The 22013-nt window shown below is 41.3% G+C and overlaps 1 protein-coding gene across 1 annotated transcript in view; it reads right to left on the bottom strand.

Annotated features, from left to right (window-relative positions):
* The window catches only part of LOC123957556 (protocadherin Fat 4), a 102697-nt gene that overhangs the window by 14897 nt on the left and 65787 nt on the right, over positions 1–22013 (bottom strand). The window contains exons 6-11 of the mRNA XM_046030437.1: positions 21333–21507; positions 10209–10389; positions 7623–7873; positions 2952–7301; positions 1274–1378; positions 555–862 (exon numbers count right to left, since the gene is read on the bottom strand). Of these exons, the coding sequence (XP_045886393.1) occupies positions 555–862; positions 1274–1378; positions 2952–7301; positions 7623–7873; positions 10209–10389; positions 21333–21507 (5370 nt within the window). The remainder of the gene's footprint in view (positions 1–554; positions 863–1273; positions 1379–2951; positions 7302–7622; positions 7874–10208; positions 10390–21332; positions 21508–22013) is intronic.

Genomic DNA, 22013 nt, shown 5'->3' with positions numbered 1-22013 from the left:
TTACCAGCTTCCTATGAAACTCTCAGTGCACGGTGGGAAATGACAGATTTGAAGTCCTGCAGGAGAGCTACATTACAGGAAGGTTTGACAGGGCCTGGTTGCATTCTTTCCCTCTTTCCTTGCCACTGCATTGCTGGCAGGGAGAAGCCTCTCATTCAGAGCACAAAAGACAGAATTTCAACCTTCAGGGTCATTTTGGATCCTCGTATTGTAAATCACAACGAGCAATAAAATATAATTACAAACCATGAAAACCATAAGCTGAGCTACCCGTGGTTTGGGGCAGTTTAATTATCATCTGATGGTGCAAAAAGAATATAAGGCCAAATTTGGATGCAGATTTCAGCTATAAAAACCCAGGATATAAATGCTAATGATAGTGGAGCCTACGTTGTGAGTCCATACTATGTGGCATTTAGCAGATTTTCTACAATGTTTTTTCTACTAGACCCATAAGAACTATTGAGCCACTAAATGAGATATTTTCCAAGAATGCATGATGAAAAACATCTGACATGCAAGCTAATTTCTACCATAAAAATATATATTCTTACCATCCCAGCTCTCCTTGCAATGACTGTGTGGAATTGCCCATCCGAAACTTTTATCATGGTCATTAGTTTATAAGTTCCACTTCCCAAGTTGAAGGAGAAGCGCATCCGTCCCTCGAAGATCTCCAGAGCCAGAAACTCTGCCTTGTCTCCGGTTTGGTTATCATGGTTGTACATAAGCAGCGAGTTGCTCTTCAGAGTAGCAAACTTGATATATATGTAGTTATTGTTGGGATCCAGGGACGGAAACTCCATGTAGGAGAGCTCCTCAAAGCCATAGCTGTTCAGTTCACAGTGTTTGCCGAAAACCCCTGAGGACAAAACAGACCAAAAGAGAACTCAGAGAGGAAGCCAATGAATGATTCACGGTGCTGCTGTGACAAAAATATCTACAAAACAAAATCTTCATTGAGCAAAATTATATGTATCATAATAACATAGCAGATATCACTGATGTCAGATCATAGTCTTGTATGTTTGAAAAGTTACAAACTTATTCTTTTTGCCCACATAGGAGGCTTATTGATGACAACATCAATACAAAGCATGAAAAATGAAGACACAAAATGAAATGACAGTGTTCACATATGTTTAAATAATCATGGATAAATAATGGTATAACTTTCTTTTCTGTAGGAAGACTGCACATCTGAAATGTCCATCTTGCTTTTCAATTTACCAGCGCTTGCTAATAGCCTAAAAAGTTTCCTACAATTACTTACCAAATGGACAATGACAGTAATATCCATCCACCCGATTCTGACAGGACCCGCCATTAAAACAAGGGTTACACTCACAGTGATTGATGATGGAATCACACGTTTTGCCTGGGTTCACAGAACAACACAAATTAAAATGGATGGGGTGGCAGACAACACAGGAAAACCCAGAAGGGAACAGAGTTCTCTTTCCCCACAGGCCAAGTCATGCAGGCCTTTTATCACTTCACAGCTGAGAAATGCACTGCAAAAAAAATCCTACAACAAATCATTTAAACTTGCAGCGGGTCATTAAATCTTATTTTGTGTTGAAACAATCATAACATAAATAATTGAAAGATGTAATTTCACCTGTCCTAATGCAGTTTCACCTATTTTTTTTTTCTTGATATTTTGGAATATAAATCACTTGTCCAAGATGACATCATTTGAACCAAAACAACATCTTGAAACTTTCATAGGAAAAAAGAAATGATCTCAAGCAATTGGCAGATTCTTCTCACTAAGAATAGTCGGATTTTCAAACTTGTTGCAAGATCAAATTACATTTGGACAAGGCTGTTTTTTTTTTGTAGTTGAGAAAGACAAACATTTGCAATGTACATGAATAGCTGTCATGTATATACAGTAGGTGAACATCTAAATGAGTTGAAAGTTTTAACATCATGATAAAGACTGTGACATAAAAAAATAATGGACTGGCAATTAATGAATCAGACATAGTACAAAATAAAAAGACTGACAATGAACTTCTGCAAAAATATGTTAGGCTGTAAATCCTGCGACAAGTTGCTTAATGGAGATAGATTCTGCTGCCAAAAACTAGCCGGGGAAAACAGGAAGTTGAGAGTTCACTGTGAGGGCATGCAAACTACTGTAAGTCAATAGGTGCATTTCTTCAGGAGGGTCGTTTATCTTGATGAAACCTAAAGATTTGAGTTAATTTTTTATCGTCATATTAAAGAGGGACAGTAATGACTTGACTTGAGGCAAATTGCCTGCTACGGCCCGCTTTGAAAATGTCTTTCAGATGCTGGAGTCAGCAGCTGGACAACATGCAGGATTCAAACGACTTCTTCTAAATAATTCCACTTAAAATACACTCCACTTTTATCAAGGCTAATAATGTAGTGTATTCATTACATTTCCAAATGAAAAAGCCTGATTGGATCTTCTATAAAGCTGCTCATTTGTCATACAACTCAAAACAGAGCCCAATAAGAAATCCTTGATTAAGAAATCCTTCTGTATACATTTGGATTAGAATTGTATCTGTGTGTGGTCAAAGCTGCATGCACATGAAGGCACACAGTGAAATGTGATACTAGTGAACTGTCTGTGGAGTATACACTCAAGTCCTGACTACGGTCAGGTTTGCATCATCCTATTTATTAAAGCAAACATGGAAGGCTGATATGCATCACAGCTGATACCCCCCAACTAGTAATCTGAAAACTAAACTGTTTTTGGCAACCATGCTTGTATGCTATGGCTACAACACCTCTTGGAAACATTCAGAAGCAAATATTTTCCTTGGACCCAAAGCCATATGTGTGACTACATTATTGTGTGTGTGTGTGTGTGAGTGTCAGTGTGTGTATGTTTCCCCACATATTTTCTTCCAAGCCTAACAAGTGACTGTGTGGTCAGACATAAAATGTGACTCCTACGTGTATAGTACCTGCAAAGCCGGATTTGCAGAGGCAGTTAAAGCCGCCGGGGAAGTTCTGGCACAGTGCCCCATTCTTGCAGGGATTGGAAAGGCATTCGTTGATATCCCTCTCACAGGCCATCCCGGTGAAACCTTCAGGACAGGTGCAGGAGAAACCCCCCACCAGATTGTGGCAGGTGCCACCATTGTGGCAGGGCGATGGCTGGCACTCGTCGATGTCTGTCTCACACAGAGCTCCTGTGTATCCTGGCCTGCAGCTGCAGGCGTAGGGCTGCAGGGGGTGGTTGGAAACAAGGATCACTGGGACACTTTCTTCTGTCTTCATATCAGGCCCGACACTGAGACGCCTCTTGCAGCTGCCTCCATTCTGGCATGGGTTGCGTGTGCAAGGATCATGGTCCACCGCATCTATTTGCACCCCACTCTGTCTATATAAAATGTCTTTGATACTCTGGAAGAATGTGGCCACGCCGCTGGGGTTGACATATTGTCCGTGGCCCCGTTTCACAGCTGCCATTAGGAAAGTCTGATTGTTGAGTTCAAATGCTCCATAAAGCAGCACTCCTGTGCCTAGTCCTGCTAGCTGAGAGTTGGCAATGCGTAGGAAGCTGAGGTAGTGGTTGGTAAGGAAGCTTTTGACTCCTTGAGATTGGAGTCGGATGAGTATGCTGTTGTCCACTGTGGCATTCGTGAAGCCCATGAAGAGGACTCGGGCTGTATTGCTGACTGAACCATGAACACCATCACTGCTACGGATGGTTAGTTCAAAAGTTCCATCCGTTGAGCGAGCTTTAGAGTTGAGGTTGCATGTACCAGTTGGGATACTAAACAGACCGGAGGATGGCGGAATAAGAGAGCAGTGGAACCTATCCTGAATGTCAGGGTCTTGGGGTTTGACATCTCCCAAAGAACCTCCAGGAAACATGTTCCCAAAGTAGTGGACAAAGATTTCCATGGACCTTGGCTCGGAAGGATTGTCATTCTGATCATTTATTTTGATGCGAATTGTTCCTGTGGAGGACATTTGAGGCACACCAGAGTCCTTGATCACAACGGAAAGGTAGAAGTCACTAAACTGTTCTCTGTCTATCTCCCGACTGGTGGTTAACACTCCAGCTGGACTAAGGCTGAAGTAGCTGTTGGCAGATCCAGAACTGAGAAGGCTGAATAAGAAAGGGCCTTGGTTGGGTGGTAGATCTGGGTCAGATGCTGCTAGTGTGGTAACTGCAGTGCCAGCTCTCTGATTCTCCATCACCTCAGCATAGGCAGTTGTCAAAGTTGGACCATTATCATTGATATCTTCCAGATTCACAATCACGGTGGTGCTTCCGGTTGCAGGAGGTGTACCAGTATCCACAGCAAGAACTATTAGATTATACACAGGAGTTGTTTCTCTGTCTAGCTCTGCAGCCACAGACACTTGGCCAGTTTTTGGGTTGATAGTGAAAACATTTTTATCAAACTCTGGAGCAATGGAGTATGAAAATCTGCTCCAACTTGGTACAGAGTCTGAGTCCTCAGCATTCACAAAGGTAACAAGACCACCAGGTGAGAGACCTTCACTAACCTGCACATCATACAGTTCTTGGGTAAAAACAGGAGGGTCATTGGCATCAAGAACTGTGATGTTCACAAACACCTCGTCAATATCTGCCCCGCGGATGCTTCCAGCATTCTTTGCCAACACCTTCAGTGAAATCTTTTCCTCTTTCTCACGGTCTAGAGTACCTGTGACATAAATCTGGCCTGTTTTCTTGTTGATGCCAAAGCCCTTCTTTCTGCTCTTCCCAAAAATGAGGTAGTAAACCACTCCATCATCTCCTTGGTCTCGATCACTGGCGAACACTTCCCCGACCACTGTGCCTTTTGGAGCAGCTTCAGAGATTTCAAAGTAGTACTGTTTGGAGACAAAGCGGGGTACGTATTCATTGGCTCCCTTTAGCTGAATGTTGACATTGGCGAAGCTGCAGCGCTCCTCGTCTGGGACATTAAAGGCCTTTACTGTTAAATGGTAGACCTGTTTAGCCTCGTAATCCAAGAAGCCCTGGGTGGTGATAGTGCCCGTGTTGGGGTCAATAACAAAGAGGTCACTGTCTGATGACTGTATCACGTAAGCCATGACCGCGTTAGCTCCCGAATCACGGTCTATGGCATTCATTTTGACCACAGTGGTGCCACTAGGAACATTCTCCTGTACAATGGGGAAGTACTCGTCAGGATCAAACACAGGAGGATTGTCATTCACATCAGTCACATGTATTGTGACGGAGACATAGCTTGTTTTTGCAATCCAACCACCATCAGTAGCTGAAACTCTAAGCTCATGTTGTTGCTCCTCTTCAAAATCCAAAGGGTGCGCTAGGGATAGCACTCCACTTTTACTATTAAGTGAAAACAGACCCTTGTCATTGCCTGAAGTAATATTGTATGTGATAAGGCCATTCATTTCTTTATCTTTGTCTCTAGCAGACAGGGTCCTTATTGCTGTTCCCACAGCAAGGCTTTCAGGTACAGTAGCTGAGATTTGGCTTTGTGAGAACTCAGGCGTGTGATGGTTTTCCTCTGTGACTGCGATTCGCACGGATATTCGTGCAGACAAAGGAGGATTTCCCCTGTCACTTGCTGTGATGTCAATGAGAAACATTTTATTCATATCAGATGTAAGGGAGGAGGCAACAGTGATCCATCCACTTGTTTTATCTAGTTTGAATTTACCAGAGCTGTTTCCACCTGTTATTAAGTACTCAACCTCAGAATTAAGGCCAAAGTCTTTTTTGTCATGAGCTACAACCCTAATCAATCTGGTACCAACCTTGACACTTTTAGTGACAGGGGTAAAGTAGCTAGGCAAATCAAACTCAGGGGGGTTATCATTGCTGTCTACGATGTTTACAATTACTGTCGTCTCACTCATCAAAGGCTTGACTGCCCTGTCTGAGGCTGTGACAATGAAGCTGTGGCGATTTATATTTATGCTACTAGCACCTGTTGAGTTCTGATATTTCAACTGCTGCTTCACAAATATCGCTCCAGAGCTGGCGTTAATTCTGAAGTACTCTGACTGGGACCGAATGAAATAGAAAATTTTGCCATTGACATCCTCGTCGGGATCTGTGGCAGATACCTGTGTGACCAGGGAGCCCACCTCAGTGAGCTCAGGGTAGTCCAGATAGTAAGAGGGACGACTAAATCTGGGGGCATTATCGTTAATATCCGTTATAAATATGGTGACATCTGTGCTTACTGTCCAGCCAGAGTCATGGGCAGACACTTTGACAATGTATTGATCTGTGTCTTCTCTATTGAGTGGCCTACTTATTATTATGTCTCCTGTGTTTGGATTAATACTAAATGGAAGGCTGGTATCTGTAATTGAATATCGGCTAATGGCATTTGAACCAACATCCTCGTCTGTGGTGGTGACTCTGGTGACAGTGTAACCCACTGGGGCATTTTCAGCCACTGTAGCACTAAAGATCTTAGAAAACCTAGGAGCATTGTCATTCACATCCAGTACGTTGATTAGAACTTTGACTACTGTGTTTTTGGGTGGCAACCCACGGTCAGTGGCTTTGACTTTCAAAGTGTACTGAGCCACCTTCTCCCGGTCCAGTGGCTTGGTGGTTCGTATTTCACCAGTTGCTCTGTTAATACTGAAGCTGTTCTCCTTGTTGCCATCAATGATGGCATATTCAAGCTGTCCATTTGGCCCACTGTCCAGATCAACAGCAGAGACCATGAGCACCCGCTGAGGTGAAATGTTCTCTAGTATCTCAGCATGGAATGGATCCTTATCAAACACTGGGTGATTGTCATTCACATCCAGCACAGTTATTTCTACTTTCTCATAAGAGGAATAAGGTGGGAAGCCCTGATCTCTGGCCTCAATCCAGAGAACATACTTCTGAATGTGTTCATAATCTAGTGGATGTCTGATTGACAACTCGCCTGATAGCTGATCAATATGAAAGGCGTTATCCAGGTTGCCGCTGGCAATGTAATATGACAACGGTCCACCCCTCATAGAAGATCCAGTCACCGTTGTAACAACGTGGTTGGTCGACTGGCTCTCGGGGAATGTGAATGCATGCTCCTTCAGTTTGATGACAGGAAAGTTTCCTCCAGTAACAAAGCGGACAGTCACTGTGGTCGTATCTGTTTTGGGGTTAGCTCCACCGTCTTTTACTCGAACAGTAAGGGTAACTTCTGAGCTTCCAGTAAGCTTCTCATTGGCAGTGATGGCTCCTCTGATGGGGTCAATCTTGAACTTGTCAGAGTTGCGCCCTATAAGGGAGTAGTGTAGCTGGGCGTTGGAACCTGAGTCCTCGTCAGTGACAGTAACAGCAAAAACCAGGGATCCTAAAGACATAAATGAGTTTTGTGTGACAATTTGTTTTTATTTTAAAGACGCTGACATTGCATAAACTTGCATATAAACGGTTGAGAGTATATAAGTTACAGTGAAAAAAGATTAAAAAAACAAGGAGCTTTAACATTACTGTAAACCATAATCTTAAAGCCTTGTTCCAACATGTAACATGTTCTTCTTAAATCTGTTTAAGACTAAAGTGAAATATTTAAAATAACACTGTGGGTGCCCTGTTGGAACAAAATTCCAGTAACAGTGAGAACAAGTGCAAACCATACAATTTGTTCAACATCTTAAAGGCTTGTACTAACCTGCTGCAGTAGAGGCAGGTATATGGGTGACATAGGGGTGGTGGTGGAAGCGAGGAGGGTTATCATTGATGTCAGCCACCGTCACGGACACGGTGGCGGAGCTGGACAAGCCCTGGGGCTGCCCTCCATCTGTTGCCACAACCAGCAGCTGGTAATTGGCCCTGTCTTCTCGATCCAGCAGGGAGCTGGTGATAATCTGTCCTGTAGCTGGGTTGATGGAGAACTGACCGTGTCCTCCAGTCAGGCTATAGCTGTAGGAAAGATGAAGAAGGACAAGTTTCAGTGAAAGTTTTGTGATTTAGATTTTTACTCCACCTGCATATATTAACATGTTTTTGTTATTTTAATTAAGAAATTATAAAACTGTGAAAGGACATTACAAAGTATGAAATAACACATAATCACAATGTCAGTCCATTACTTTCTCATAGTACCTGCCACTCAGTGGCTATAGAGGTACTTCAATTTCTCTATAATGAACACATCTTATGTTACAGTGAGGACATTTCTAATGTGCTGACCGTCAGGTGTTACATGAGTCATTCCTCAGCATAATAATAGTTTCTACATATTGTTTTCTGACCTGCCAGTGAGTAAAGGGACTTGTTCAGTACTGTGTCAATGTGGTCTATAGAGGGCACTGTTTTGAGCTTCACAAAAAGCACATTAAATAGAATAATATGCTCAACAATGGTCACTACATTGTAGTGGCGTGACATCACATCAGTTAGTTAATTGAGGGTCCAGCTTCATATTTTATCAGATTCAGCCACTGTTTTCTGCTTCACTGCTCAGAGAGTCCCTGTGGTTCAGGCTGCCTGTTTCTTGTTTGAGAACTCCAGAATCCTTTATTTGATTTATTTTATTAAATTTAATTTACCTTACTGTGGAACATGGTATTTATAAAAGAAAACAAAACACAAAAAATGCTAAAGCTGTAAAAAAAAATATATCACATACAATACAAATAAACAAAACATAAAATACAAGCATAAATAACATCACATAACAAAACTCTTCAGGACTGAGGGGCCACAGTCGTTGGCTTTCAAACAAATATCATGTTTCACGCCGTATCTCACAAGTCTCCAGCAGGAACCAGATGTAAATGTAAACTGACACATACATGTACACACCAGTGCATATTTTGAAAAGGCTTCAGAAAAAGCATCCCCCTCCAGAGATGGGACTACAAAATACAGAACGTGTGAAAGCAGAGTGGATGCAAAGCTTATTTGGACATAATCAATAACATAAACTGTCTACAGATGCTTGTGGTCTGAACACAATCCAGAGAAAAGTCCAGGTTTTGGACCTACATTTAATAGGCTGTAAGAATCCAAACTAATAACTGAAGGTAATCGGTTCTGGTCTCTATTAAGGGCCTGGAACACCATGGAACCCCTGATGGGCACAACTCATACTGTCATAGACAATTAACATCCTCATTACTGTGTTTTGGGAATCTGGAACGCGCTGCGTTACCCCTCAATGTGCACCCAGTGGGGTTACTAAGGAGAGAGGAGGGGTCGGACTTGAGTCAGTGTCCGGCTTGAGAGAGACAGGCCAGAAGCTCTTACAAGCTCCGCCATGGATGGGGCTGTGAGCGTGATAAAGCTGTCACCCAGCTTGAGAATAGTAGCCCAAACAATGACTCTGGGTACTGACGAAAACTCTGCTCCTAAAATTCTGTCACACAATTGCATAAAAAACATGGAATTTTATAAAGCTGGTAAAAAGGTGTGAGGAAAGCCAAAACCCAGTTCTGTATGAAAAGGCTTTTCCACACCAGGGAATGAAAGCAGACTTAAACTGACCTGAATACTCACAGTAGTAACTATAACTGTACAGAGCAACATAGATCTCATATGGACTGAAAAAAATGGATTCATTAGTGCTATGCACACAGATTTTATTCTTGCATTAATCTGTCCGTAATAAAGTAAAAATTTGATGAAATAGACCATCAGTGAATATTATCCCAGGAAAAAAACTAATCAACCAATGAGGTCATTTCCATAATTTGTTACTGGTGTATGATTTCATTATTTTTCTTTCTTCTTCTGCCAAACTTTCATCCCTGTCATTGAAAGTGGAGACACTAATGAAATCTAAAGAGGAGATTTAAACTCAATCTCAGCAAAATCAGTTAATTTGGCTCTGTCTATTCAGGAAATAATCTTAAATTTAAATTATTTTCAGATTGCATTTTGGTGATTCAGGACATTTGTTGATAATTATTTCACTATGAGACCCCCTTTAAAACTAGACACTTGCAAACAATGCTTTTGGGCCTTGAATGATCAGAATAAAGACAAACATATTTTTATGTATAAATTGGATTAAAGGTGCTTTACAGAGCAGTAAAGGACATTACCAGGTGGGGGTGCCCTGGAGGCCTTGGGGGGTCATGAACCTCAATGTCCCCAGTTTGAGATTAACAGGAAACATTTGCATGTTGTTCCACATTTTTAATTTCATGTATCTAATTAAAGCATCAAGACAAAAACACTAAAAAACACATGTATCCGGGTCAAAAAAATGAGACAACAAACAGGAATTTTATGTGGAATCAGAGGAGCGCACCTTATAACACCATTGCCACCAACATCTGCATCAGAGCTGTTGACCAATAACACATCTGTCCCTGTCGGGGCGTCCTCCATGATGGTGGTGTGGAAGGTGGAGGAGGTGAAAACAGGGACGTTATCGTTCACATCGTCCACCAGAACTGTTACCATTCCTGTTCCGCTCAGAGACGGAGAACCTTGAGATGAAGGGAAAAAAGGAAAAGAAATAAACTATGAGTGACAATGGCAGTTTGCTTTTCCTTCAGTGAGTACACTAAAAAGAATAGTCAGGAAAGAAGCAACTCATTACACTTTCCATTCACATAACATACCTGAACATTGAGAAACTTCTAACTGACAGAATTAGGAACTCCCCTTGGACGCATGGTGACTTACTGTACATGACATTTCATTTGCAGCAAGATCCATGCTGAACCAATTCATACAACTGTGACGGCTGAGCTACAATATTCCTGCTGCATTTAATTCAAGCAAATTTCCCTGGCCATCAGTTTGGGTTTCCATCGGCTGCTGTACTGCCACATCAACACACATGAGCGCAGAATACATCAAAAGGGCTTAATGTCTCTGAAACCAAATCTTTCAGGCGTCCTTCCTGGGGTCTTGGACACTCATAGATTTAATTTCCACTGTAAGGTATCTATTTTAAGGTGCACGGCACTGAGCGAGTCAGTCTGTGGAATTTGAGCGAGGAAAAGTGCTATTTTCAGCAAAAATCTGACCATTTTTCTCCCAGAGCGGGTGACGAAACGGGGCTTGCTGGGCCCCGGGGGATGGATTTAAATCAATAGCAGATGAAAACGAGCCGCAATGCAGAAAAACCTGAAGTGAAAAAAAAATTCAGACATCTGCCTTGCTTGAGTTGGCCTTTTTAATCCTTCCTCAAATGGCACGCTGAACTGCCTGATCTATATTCCAAACATAAACAAGTTCACCCGTGTTACTCAAAGTCACAATATGGGATTTGGGGACATCTAAAAGGCATGGAGCTATTTTGAGCTGTTAACGATTTGCATATGTTTACATCATTTATAAGGACAGAGAGCACCTGAGGATTGAGCAAAGCTGAAATCTGCAAGCTCTATGAGGTACTTTTCCCACCTCTAACTTGTAGTCATTCCCTCCTGCGGCTCTCTTCAGGAATCTATGTGAATCTGTCAACTATAATACACCCAAATAAAAACATACACAATCCTGAGCTTGTGACTCCTGTGCCTGTGTACTCAGCTGTTGAAAACATCAGATGCTTGAACTTGCGTACCGTGGGGGCCTGGATTAATAAGAGATAATAAAAAACATTTGGATGGTGGCCACCAAAATTCTCTGTTAATGCAGAGCTGTGCAAAATCAAAACATCAGAAATCTGAGAAAAGAGGGTGTTGAGAGGCGGAGGGTCAGAAAAGAAAGCTTGAGGGACGCTATGGCTCTATTGCTCAGCCAGCCTGGATTATCTTATAAATATGATAAAATCAGGGCAACATGCTCATTATATTTTGTTCCAACTCCACTCATTTGAAAGTCAGATGATTTATCTTTACCTCAGCAGCCTCCTGAGATGAAACATGAGTACTGCTGCTAAAATGACTCCATTCTGTCACACCTTCTTACCAAAAGATGGCAAAGTGAAAAAGGAATATGAGCACCATCAAGAACTCTTTTGCTTTTAGACACACTGGGACTTATTGTCTAGGTTCTAGGTTTAGATATGAGGTATTTTAGCCATGCTTCTTGCATGACTCTATGGATGGCTATGTCAGTCAGTCCACCACTTATGTTCAGACTGAAATATCTCAACAATTGTATGATGGATTGCCATGAACCTTGCTACAGATATCAATGATCCCCACAGGATGAAACCTACTGACTTACCAAAAAAAGTATTGGGGTGTACGGGCATAGAGATCAATACTTTACATAAAGTATGTTCCAGCAGGATAGGACACAGGGCAGAAGTGTCCTTGAGAACGAAATCAAATTCCCTACAAGCTCTGCAGCTGCTGTTAAATTGCTGACACTAAACTGTGCCCTCCCTGTGGGCAGAGAAGAGAAATTTCCTTACGAAGATCAACAAATTTCAACATTATTGTGGGGTTTGGAGACCACCGCAGCTTCTTTCAGGAGGTCAGGGGATTCCTCACAAAACAAGATTTGAGATAGTTTACTGCAAAATCATTTCACTGCCTGGCTTTATGATAATAAACACACATTGGACCTTAAGCTTCTCATGTATCCAGGATTTCTGGTCAGAACAGAAGTGGCTAACATGAACATTCAGAATAAACACAGCTGAATTCCAGAAGCCAAATAAATGATACAAAGAGCGGTAACAGTACACAATTTCTATCCCAAAAGAGGCCCAAAACCATACTACACAAATCTTTAGTGACTCATTACCAAAATGAGTCATGTCTTCTGCAGTTATAACTAAGACATTGCAGGCTTTTTTAAGTATCCTGTGTTTATATCCAAATATAGGCAATGTTGAATTTTGAGGTGACTATGTATTTCCACTTTTACAAATATTTGTGATTAACAGAATACTGCTGATAAACAAAATACTCCAAGATCATTGCCGATTTATACAGGAACAACTGATGACAAATTTGGTGTCAAGCGCAAAGAATTAGCAGCAAAAAATGTAAATTGTGGTATGCAATTTAGGTATCATTTATTCTATACTGTATCATCATAGGACTGTTATGTAATCAAAGGACCACAACATGTGGCTAAGTGTACAAACAAATGTAGTCAGCAGGATTACTTAATCAACATCATACGTGATTGCGGCTTTCTAATCCGCCTACGCGGAGTCTGTGGTGTCACACGTTCAAGTGTGCAACGTGATTGAATTGACATGAGTCATCGTTCAGGAGGTTGTCATGGCAACAGATTAGAGCAGCTCCTGCTCCTCCTCAGCTGATCCTCTTAATTGAGGAGTGATCCAAGTCAGCAAGGTGTCTGTATCACTTTAAGTTAAATGGTGTGGAGCTGCTGCTGCCAGGCAAAGTGTGTTTGACAGTCAGCAACTCGCTAAGACTGTTGTTGATCAAAGATGTTCTGTGCAGGCAGGAGCTGCTGGGCAGATAAGTGGCTCTGGGAGCTAAGTGGCTTTGTCTATAAAAGCCATTAGTGACTACCAAGAGAGTGAGTGGATGAAGAAAACATTTGGTTTTAAATATCAAGCCAGCTGCTATATTTTTCTGAACTCAAACTGCACAGTGAGTACGGTTGCTGCATTTCAATAGCATTGTTTCCCCACTAAGAACGGAAGCAGGCCAAACTACAAGGCTAGCCCCGTGTATGTGTGTTTGTGTGTGTATGTGCAGTACATTGCTGTCCTTCCAGGCGTGTCACTTTTGCACAGGATGTGATGTCACAACCTGTTTACTGCCTCAGGAGAACGAACAACCTCCTCCACCACCACTTGTGTGACCTCTGACCTGCATTACTTCTGTCACCAAATGCATCAGGGACTCTGAGGCATAGGACACTGTTACTCCAGCTAATCCTTAGTAAGCATTGAGCAAAGACACCCCACCCCCCCTTAGTGAATGCCTAAACTGCACTCAAATACTCCCAAAGCCTCCTGACACTCCTATGTGCGACCGTGAACCTGTGCTGACCCAACCGCCGTCGACAGTTGTGGGTTCAAACGAAGGATTTTTCACATGTTTCTTAGTGTATCACTTCTCACAGCATCATGCACCTCCGTGCAGCCTCAGGACGTGCCTTCTGAGCCTCCTGGGGCTCACTGATATCATATAACCTCTGGCAGCTGTTTCTAAAAACCTGCTGTCCAATGTGTTAATAGTTCAGATCTATCTTGTTACATTGCGTAGGCTGACAGATTTAGTCATCAAGGAACACTATATCATGGCAGGTATGCAAATGTATGTAAATGACAGTTGTTTCAAATGGTTAGGGAGAGACATTCTTCAGATTCATAAGATGGCGGCTACTAAATAACAGGGTCAACATTACAGCTAAGTATGTTGTCTGTTTCCGATTCTTAAATTTCCTCTGAATACCATACCTGCAATAGAAAAACAAACCCAGAATACTGTTTTGTACAAAATAACCTCCATCCCCTTCTTCTTTTTTTGGAGAGAGTGACTCAACAGGAGAGGAATGCTCTCCAAGAGTGCTGAGAAATGCCAGCATCCCCGCCAAACAGTCTTTGCTTGAATCTGGCAAAGCCCAGGGAAGAGTGTCAGGGTCAATGATTTAGACAACTGCAGCCGAGGCGGGTGTCACCTCGTGCACCGTGGCTCAAGCCGAGAAAGGGGGGGAGGGGTTACGAAGAGGAAATATGCCTAAATCTGGCAGCGTACAATCTGGCCCACCGCTATACGACAAATGACATCATTTTGCCACGGAAAGAGAGCTGGTGGAAATTTGCAGCGGGAAGTCAGCTGCCTATCAGCGGCTGCCATGCACTGTGGTTAGAAAAGTATTTTTCCATTGGCAAATCATGTCCCCAGACCCATTATTCTTTTTCTTTCTACAGTAACTTTGTAAATTCTACACTTTTTAAAAGGTTGCATACAAGCGGGACCTGTTTTATTTGCCTGTTGTAGCAGCTGACACACGCAGGTACAGACTAATCATTAGTCGTTAGACTTCATGGAACAAAGTCACGCAGGTAAATGTTCATCAAATGATAAGATAAACAATTACTTAAAGAGATCACTGAATGAGATACAAAAACATATCCAGGTCACTGCTTATGCATGTTTGACAGGAGAGAACTAGTGTTTGCATTCTTATTACCATTATGTTTAAAGACCTCGAATTTGTAGATCACTTGTTTGCCAAAACAGATAAGGCAATCAAGGCACTACCTCACCTCTATCTAACGTTTTTTTCACAGTGAGCATAATCTTATTTCAGGGGTTAATCAGGGGTCACTTAGGAAAGCAAACCACTATTGACCTGACACTCTCCTGGTGATTGTAATCAGCCTCACATCATCTGTTTTTCTGCCACGACGCAAAGTTATCAACATCATCGTTCAAAACTCAAGATAAACTGTGTATTTATACGAGCAATTTTGCTGTGGCAAGAAAATTGTTTTGGAAGCAAATGCCACTCATCACTTAGAGTCCAGGCAAGTGAGTTTGTCTATATTTGATCCAAATTCATCTTGGTTATTATTGCACACGAGGAAATTGGGTTTTGATCCAGAGAAGCATGCTCCCTCAATCAGTAAAGAAAATAATGGACCGTGTGGTGCCGTGTTTCCATTAGGTGGTTTTGCTCTAGGGAGCTGTGCTGGAGTCACTGAGCTCTGAAGCAGTATGGATACCATAAAGGATAAGTCCACGCTAAGTCCTGATGATAACCCTGTTTTCAAAACTGAGAGTATTCTTCTTGGGAACACATCAGACTGATGGTATTCAGATAACTGTTATGTGGTATATATATGGTATAAAGTAGAAAGACACTGGCGTCAGTGCACCTCATTTCACACAAAGCAATTGAATCTGTCGGGGAGCTCAAAGCGCTCAAGCCACAAGAGGATTCCTCCCTGCTTTAATTGAATCTAGAAACACCATTACCATTTAATTAAATGCAGCACATTCCCTTCAGATCTGGGAATGACACAGTTGGGGCAGTGACAACCAAAACAGATCCCTCTGTTTGATATTTCACAATAATCCCAAAGAACTTAAAGTGCTTGTTAAACTAGCGGTGGGAATGACATTCAATTCTGTCTGCTAATATTTCATTGCTGCATCTAAGCACAGATCTAAGCACTTTGTTTCAGTGTGGATCACGTTTGGAGAAAATGGGAGAACCCAGAACAACCCCAAAGAATCGGCGTCCAAAATAACAGGCTTTCAGGACCCTGAGACTAAACTAGACCAGCTGACCATCTGTCGACTCCTCTTCCATCCTAAAGATCCACAGACAGTTTTCTCTGTAAGCCTCTCAACCCAGAAAGTATGGTCTAGCATAAACATATGGTCAGGTCTAAGCACCTTATTAGTGTACATTACCACCAGACAATCACGTTAACCTCCAAGAAGGTGCCGTGGCCATACTTTCTGAACCGGAGGGGGTACAAATACATGTGTTAATCACAATTAAGCTATGTGTTTTTTGACTGCTGCAGCTGCTATGAGGACACACACTGCTGTGAGAGCCTTGCAGGGGGTTGATTTGAAGGAAACAGCAGCACCCACCTCCTGGGAAAGGCTGCGAGTTGCCCTGCGTTGCTCAGTCTAAGCTGTGCTAAGAAGCAGGTTTGAGTGTCTCTGCTGGCACAAGAGATAATCTCTTCCTTCAATATACTTCATATTGACTGATGTGTTATCGATTAACAGACAAACAACTTTAAAGCTGGGATGTCCAAACAACCTGGTTCATTAAACTAGGAAGTCCAGGACAGGTTGACTTAGGGAAGACTGATGAATGTGTAAATTTATGAGACAGCCCATCTGTAGCCTGAAGCTTAAGGCTAAACGGTTAATTAAGGTTTATGGACTGGAGCTAGATTGTGCTCTTGAGGGACAGCGTAAATAAAACACACCATTACTCAGGGGGAGAGAATTGGCCGCCATCAAGGCAAAATTGACATTTTTCTCCCTCAGAGAACCTGTTGCTTTGCGACAAAGCTTCTTTTAATGCGACCCCGTACAGCACCCATGAATGGCCTCGGAGGAGCTGAGTGCAGGGTGCGAGCTGTCCCACTGCACAGTTTGCCAAACATAAAAGAGTAAACAGAGGTTTTCTCACAGTTAACAAGCCAAAGAGTGAAAGGGATATCTCATCAAAGCTACTAACTGGTAGTGAGTATTTCTAATATTACAGTAATCTCAGAGGCATTCGACAAATTAAACTTAAAATGTTAGACAGCTCGCCAGTTATTTATGGAGTGCTGCGTCTGAATGCTTTTGAATAATTTCTTTGCCATATGTTACGGATAGGGTTTGGTGGTTTGCAGGCAGTGAAGAAAATAATATCGACAGACAAAAAGTGCTGCCCTTTCTCATATTTTAGGGCCTGTGGTGAAATTTTATAAAGTGATTTGCCTTTTGTGTTTTTATTACAATGGTGCTTTTATTTGCTGAATATTTGGCAATCCCTATTTAGCAGCGCATCTGTGGAACATGCAGTGACTGTTTTCCATTTTATGGTGACAATACCAACAGATCATAACCAGTGTGAAAGGTGGAAAACATACACTGGCAGTACAACTTTCTCATAATACAACTCTATAATGTTCATACATGGGCTATTTAAATCTGAAATATGACTTTGGAAAAGTGTTCAGGAGTGAAAGCATGCATTCTTTTTTACACACACATTACATACTACAAGCTATTTAAATAAAAAAGCAGCTACAGCTAGTTATGATTTATTAGCTTTGTGAGAATGTGATGTGCTAACCAGGGTAGTAAGAGAAACTGAGCAAATAAACATCATTAATGAGTGGATTTTGCCAGGCTGAAGCACTAATCATCCAACCCACACCACCTTTTTTAAATCCAACTATTACTTACCAAAGCTATTTACGCAAACATTTAGATCCAGTAATTGTTAAAGTGTACCAGGGAGTGGAAAAGAGAAAACAGGCGATAGGAAAAAACTCTGCAAGACCACATTGTTACTGCAAAGTTTTTAAAGAGCTGATCCAGAATGTTACTGCTCTGTTAAAGTTCATTTGAGGAACCTGATATTTTATTTGGCTAAGTCTCGTGTTGCCACTAGACTGCAGACTGGCTGAAACCATCAGAAATGGACCCCATTAAAGATTTATTGTGACCAGTGTTGGACAGTGATCTAGCAATTCCCCGGCGATGTTTTAACACCGCGTTATCAGTGTCCATGCAGGGATTTCATTTGTTCTACAGTATATTTTTATTTGTCTAATATGAGATGGATAGATACTCTGTACGCTCAGGTAAAATATTCCTTGATAATGTAGTTTACTACGTGATGACAGACAGGACCATCGACCATTATTTAACTAATCAAGTCAGAGGGGAAAAAAAACTTAAGAGGACTGGAGGGTTTATACACAAGATTCATGGGTGCCATTTAAGAGAATCAAAGATCCTGCTTTAGAATGGGGATGGTGATTAAAATTCTTTATTTGCTAAGCGACCATTTAGCCCCCCAAAACTTCCCCTCACCCACCAGCCAAAAGGCCATATACAAACAGTGAGGCATTATGGAGCTATGTACTGGAGGCATGTGAAAGACATGGGATTTCTATGCGACCGTATCCGCTGTAATAGACATGGGCCAAGGGATTTACTGTGCCTTCTCTTTAATAAATGTGACCAAACACGATGCATGTCAATGCGCCCCAAGGACGCTCTCACCACCACACGCAGATTCGCACAAACTTGGAGGAAACCGACATAATACACAAATATAATTGCACAGTCACACAAATACAAATGTATAAACAGGAACAAAAAAAAAAAAAAACAAAGAATAAGGGAAGATACAACCTCACAATACAGGCACTGTCACACAAACTAAAAGTCTAAAACCCTAAAAGTCCCTCTTGCCTTTGACAACTTGATATTTAATGGGAAGCTGTTCCACAGTAGGACCACCGATATAAAAAAAAACATCTGGCATTATTATTTACTTACTGAGAACACAGTGTACACAGAAAAAGCTGAACTTTATTTTCATGATGTAAATTTAATATGTTTATGTAAACTGAAAAGAAGATGTTTAGAGAAAAAAAATAATGCTATCAAACTTTTTGGTACTTACAAAAGGCTAATCAGTTGCAAAATATTACACCTGACCAGCTGCCAGATAAATAAAAATATGTTTTCTTCAACCACAGATGCCCAGTTAAAGCTATTCCATGAACAGTGAGTAGCAACATTATTTTACTGTGTGGCTCTGTAGGAAATCTTATTGTTTTACATTCTTCCATGGGGGGATAACTTGTATGTTGCTAAGCAGTGGCCTACATTTCTGATTTGCCTGCAGCAGATGTTGGACAAGCATTTAGATTAGCCTCGGAGCCTGCAGCCCCCAATGTCTCCTGCTATCTGCACAACTAGTTAACTCAGAAATGCTGTGAACAACTTTCCATAAATGAGAAAGAGAAAAGAAAAAAAAACCTGAAATATCCCTGGTCTGATCTTCAAGTTTCCTCTCAACAAGACGCCTTGTAAAACGCCTTTAAGCAGCTTGTATGGATGCCACAATTTGGGGGGCTGTGCTCAGATTTTCAAATAATGGCAGACATTTGCCAAAGTCTGCTGTTCTCTAAGCCAGAAGCCATTATGGAAACCAGCACCCAGTAAGTTCTTTTGTTTCCATCCATTTCATGACAGATTTCAATCAGCACAGCAGTAGAGAGGGTCCTAAAGCTCTGCTCAGGCTGCTTAATGAGTTTACCTTCACTGAAATGAGTGAAAATGTCCCAGGAGGATGGACCACTATAGTACAATGCACAGGCACACCGCATATGTAAAAGTCAGTCGAGTCATTCACAGAACTAATTTAAAAATGCTGAGAACCTGGAGCAAATTTCTCAGTCATTTAGCACTTAACTTAAAAACAAAATTATCTCTTCTGCTCATGATGAAGTGTTTGTCGGGCACAGTGGCTGTTGCAGGATGCTTTCATATAAATACCAAATGTAAGAATACAACATATTTTTTGAAAAATAATCAACCAGCGTAAGTCCTTGTCTGGCAGAAAACTTTTACAGACTCAAGGCTTAGGGTGATAAATTCTACTTTGTCAATTTTTCTCCATGTGTTACATGGTATTTTGGAGTAGAACTAGTCAAATATGGCAGTACAGGAAGATAAAGGCAGACGTTAACGTGTTAAGATGAATGTCTGCGGTTGAAAATGGGTCATGGTAGACAGCAGACTTGGAGACATGTCTGCACCATCCACCTTCAACATTTCCTGCCAGATAGTGCCTGGGAGAACCATGTCTCAGCCGAGGCCTCAAAAATGTGAGAAAATGCTTCTGGGTAATTTGGCCTTCACTATGATTATGGGGTTTTTGATATTTTGATATTCTACCCCAAATCCTTCTTTCTGTCTCTTACCAACATTGTACTGAAATCTCTTGTCAAAATATTTTGGAATTGTTGTCACAGCTCTAAATATGGACTCCTTGTGCAGCGTACAAAAAGGGATCAAATCCTAATTAGTATGTTCACTTGTTGGGCAACTTTGTCCATGTGGCACAAACCTCTGAATACTATATGAAGCAAGAAAATCTTAACAAAACATTTTTTTAGACTTGATTATCTGAAAATATGTTGAATTGTTTTTGATTAACATACGCTTTTAATGAAACAGTTACCTAAAACTGGCTAGGAAATGAATCACTCAAAAATGTGTTTATGTAGAAGCATCTTTCAACAACAAGACACTCCATGCAACATTGTCCCAATTCTCACCAGAGCCTGTACACAGTCAAAAATACACAGCGTTATGAACGGTCACATGGTCAGTACAGGAATGAAACAGAACCACCCTCAGACCATGACGGCCGTGCCAGAGCAGCTCGGGGAAACATATACTTAACTGGGATACCATGTGATTTGGCTTCAACTGGGATACGCATGTACTCCTTTAACTGCACATTAAATGGCCTCTATGCAATAACAAGTTAACCTTTTATCTGGCTATAACAAGCTCTACCACCATATCCAAATAAACAGAGGATGCTGTTCAATCGGACCCGCTGAAAGGACTTTTGGGGAATAGATCAGAAAACACCCACTATTTTTCAAGCTAAAAACTCTTGAATGTAATTTTGCCACACAAAAGGAGCACTGTGCACCCAATGAAATCAGTTCCTTGTTGACATTGCTGTTAGTTTATGAAAATATTCTTTTTCAGCTCGGTTTTGCTGGCTGAGTACAAAATGTGTTTATAACTTTGCCAAAATTCAACTGTGTCTATGCAAGGACACGATGCTCAGTCCTCAACCAGATACACCTGATCATGGATGATAAAGTTTAACAAGTTGATTGTGGTATGAGTTCTGATATAAACAACTGATTTTGGAACACTTTAAACTGAAACATAATAGTGCAAAGGCAGCAATCATCTTTCAAACATTTCAAGATGGTATCAGGTCCCCTCACAACTCAAAACTTCCACTGTGGTCTTACCTGAGTCGGTGGCTGTAATCAGCAGGATGTATTTTCCCCGAGCCTCGCGGTCCAGAGTCTGGGTCAGGCTCAGCTGACCACTGGATGACAGGCTGAACGCACCCTCATCATTCCCACCACTGAGCATGTAGCTTAGCTGGCCATTGGCACTTTGGTCATCATCTCTGGCAACAACCTGGAAAACAAAGGAACAGGCTTCTTACAGATTCTCAGAATTAAACTCCTTTTAAAAGTTCAAGAAATGTGTTTTCCAATTCCAGCAGTAGAAAAACATTTTGTCTGGAATAAATAGAAGAACTGGAGAGTTAGAGGGATTACTTTACAGATTTTTACCCTATACCTATAGGTATATAAAAGACAATGGATTGTTATATTGTAAATTAAAATTAAAATTAAAAAACTGCACAATTAGCAGTCCTGCGGCCAGCTTCATAATTAACTTGTTGCTTACATGTTAATGCATCAGCAATAATATAATAAATTGCAATACAGCACTGACAGAGCCAATTTTGCCTTCATAATGAGTACTTTTAAACTTTAAGTACATGTTGCTGATAATACTAACATATGTTTACTTAAGTAAAGGTTTAAAAGCATAACCTTTACGGGTTAAGCAGTAAAATAAACTCGTGCTCAGTTTTGTCACTATAGCTTACTTGGTCCGATAGGACCAGTAGTTCT

This window comes from Micropterus dolomieu, linkage group LG19, assembly GCF_021292245.1.
Source record: "Micropterus dolomieu isolate WLL.071019.BEF.003 ecotype Adirondacks linkage group LG19, ASM2129224v1, whole genome shotgun sequence".
In the NCBI taxonomy this organism is placed as follows: Eukaryota; Metazoa; Chordata; class Actinopteri; order Centrarchiformes; family Centrarchidae; genus Micropterus; species Micropterus dolomieu.
The sequence above is the reverse complement of the archived record's forward strand: the minus strand, read 5'-3'. Positions and strand labels throughout refer to the sequence as shown.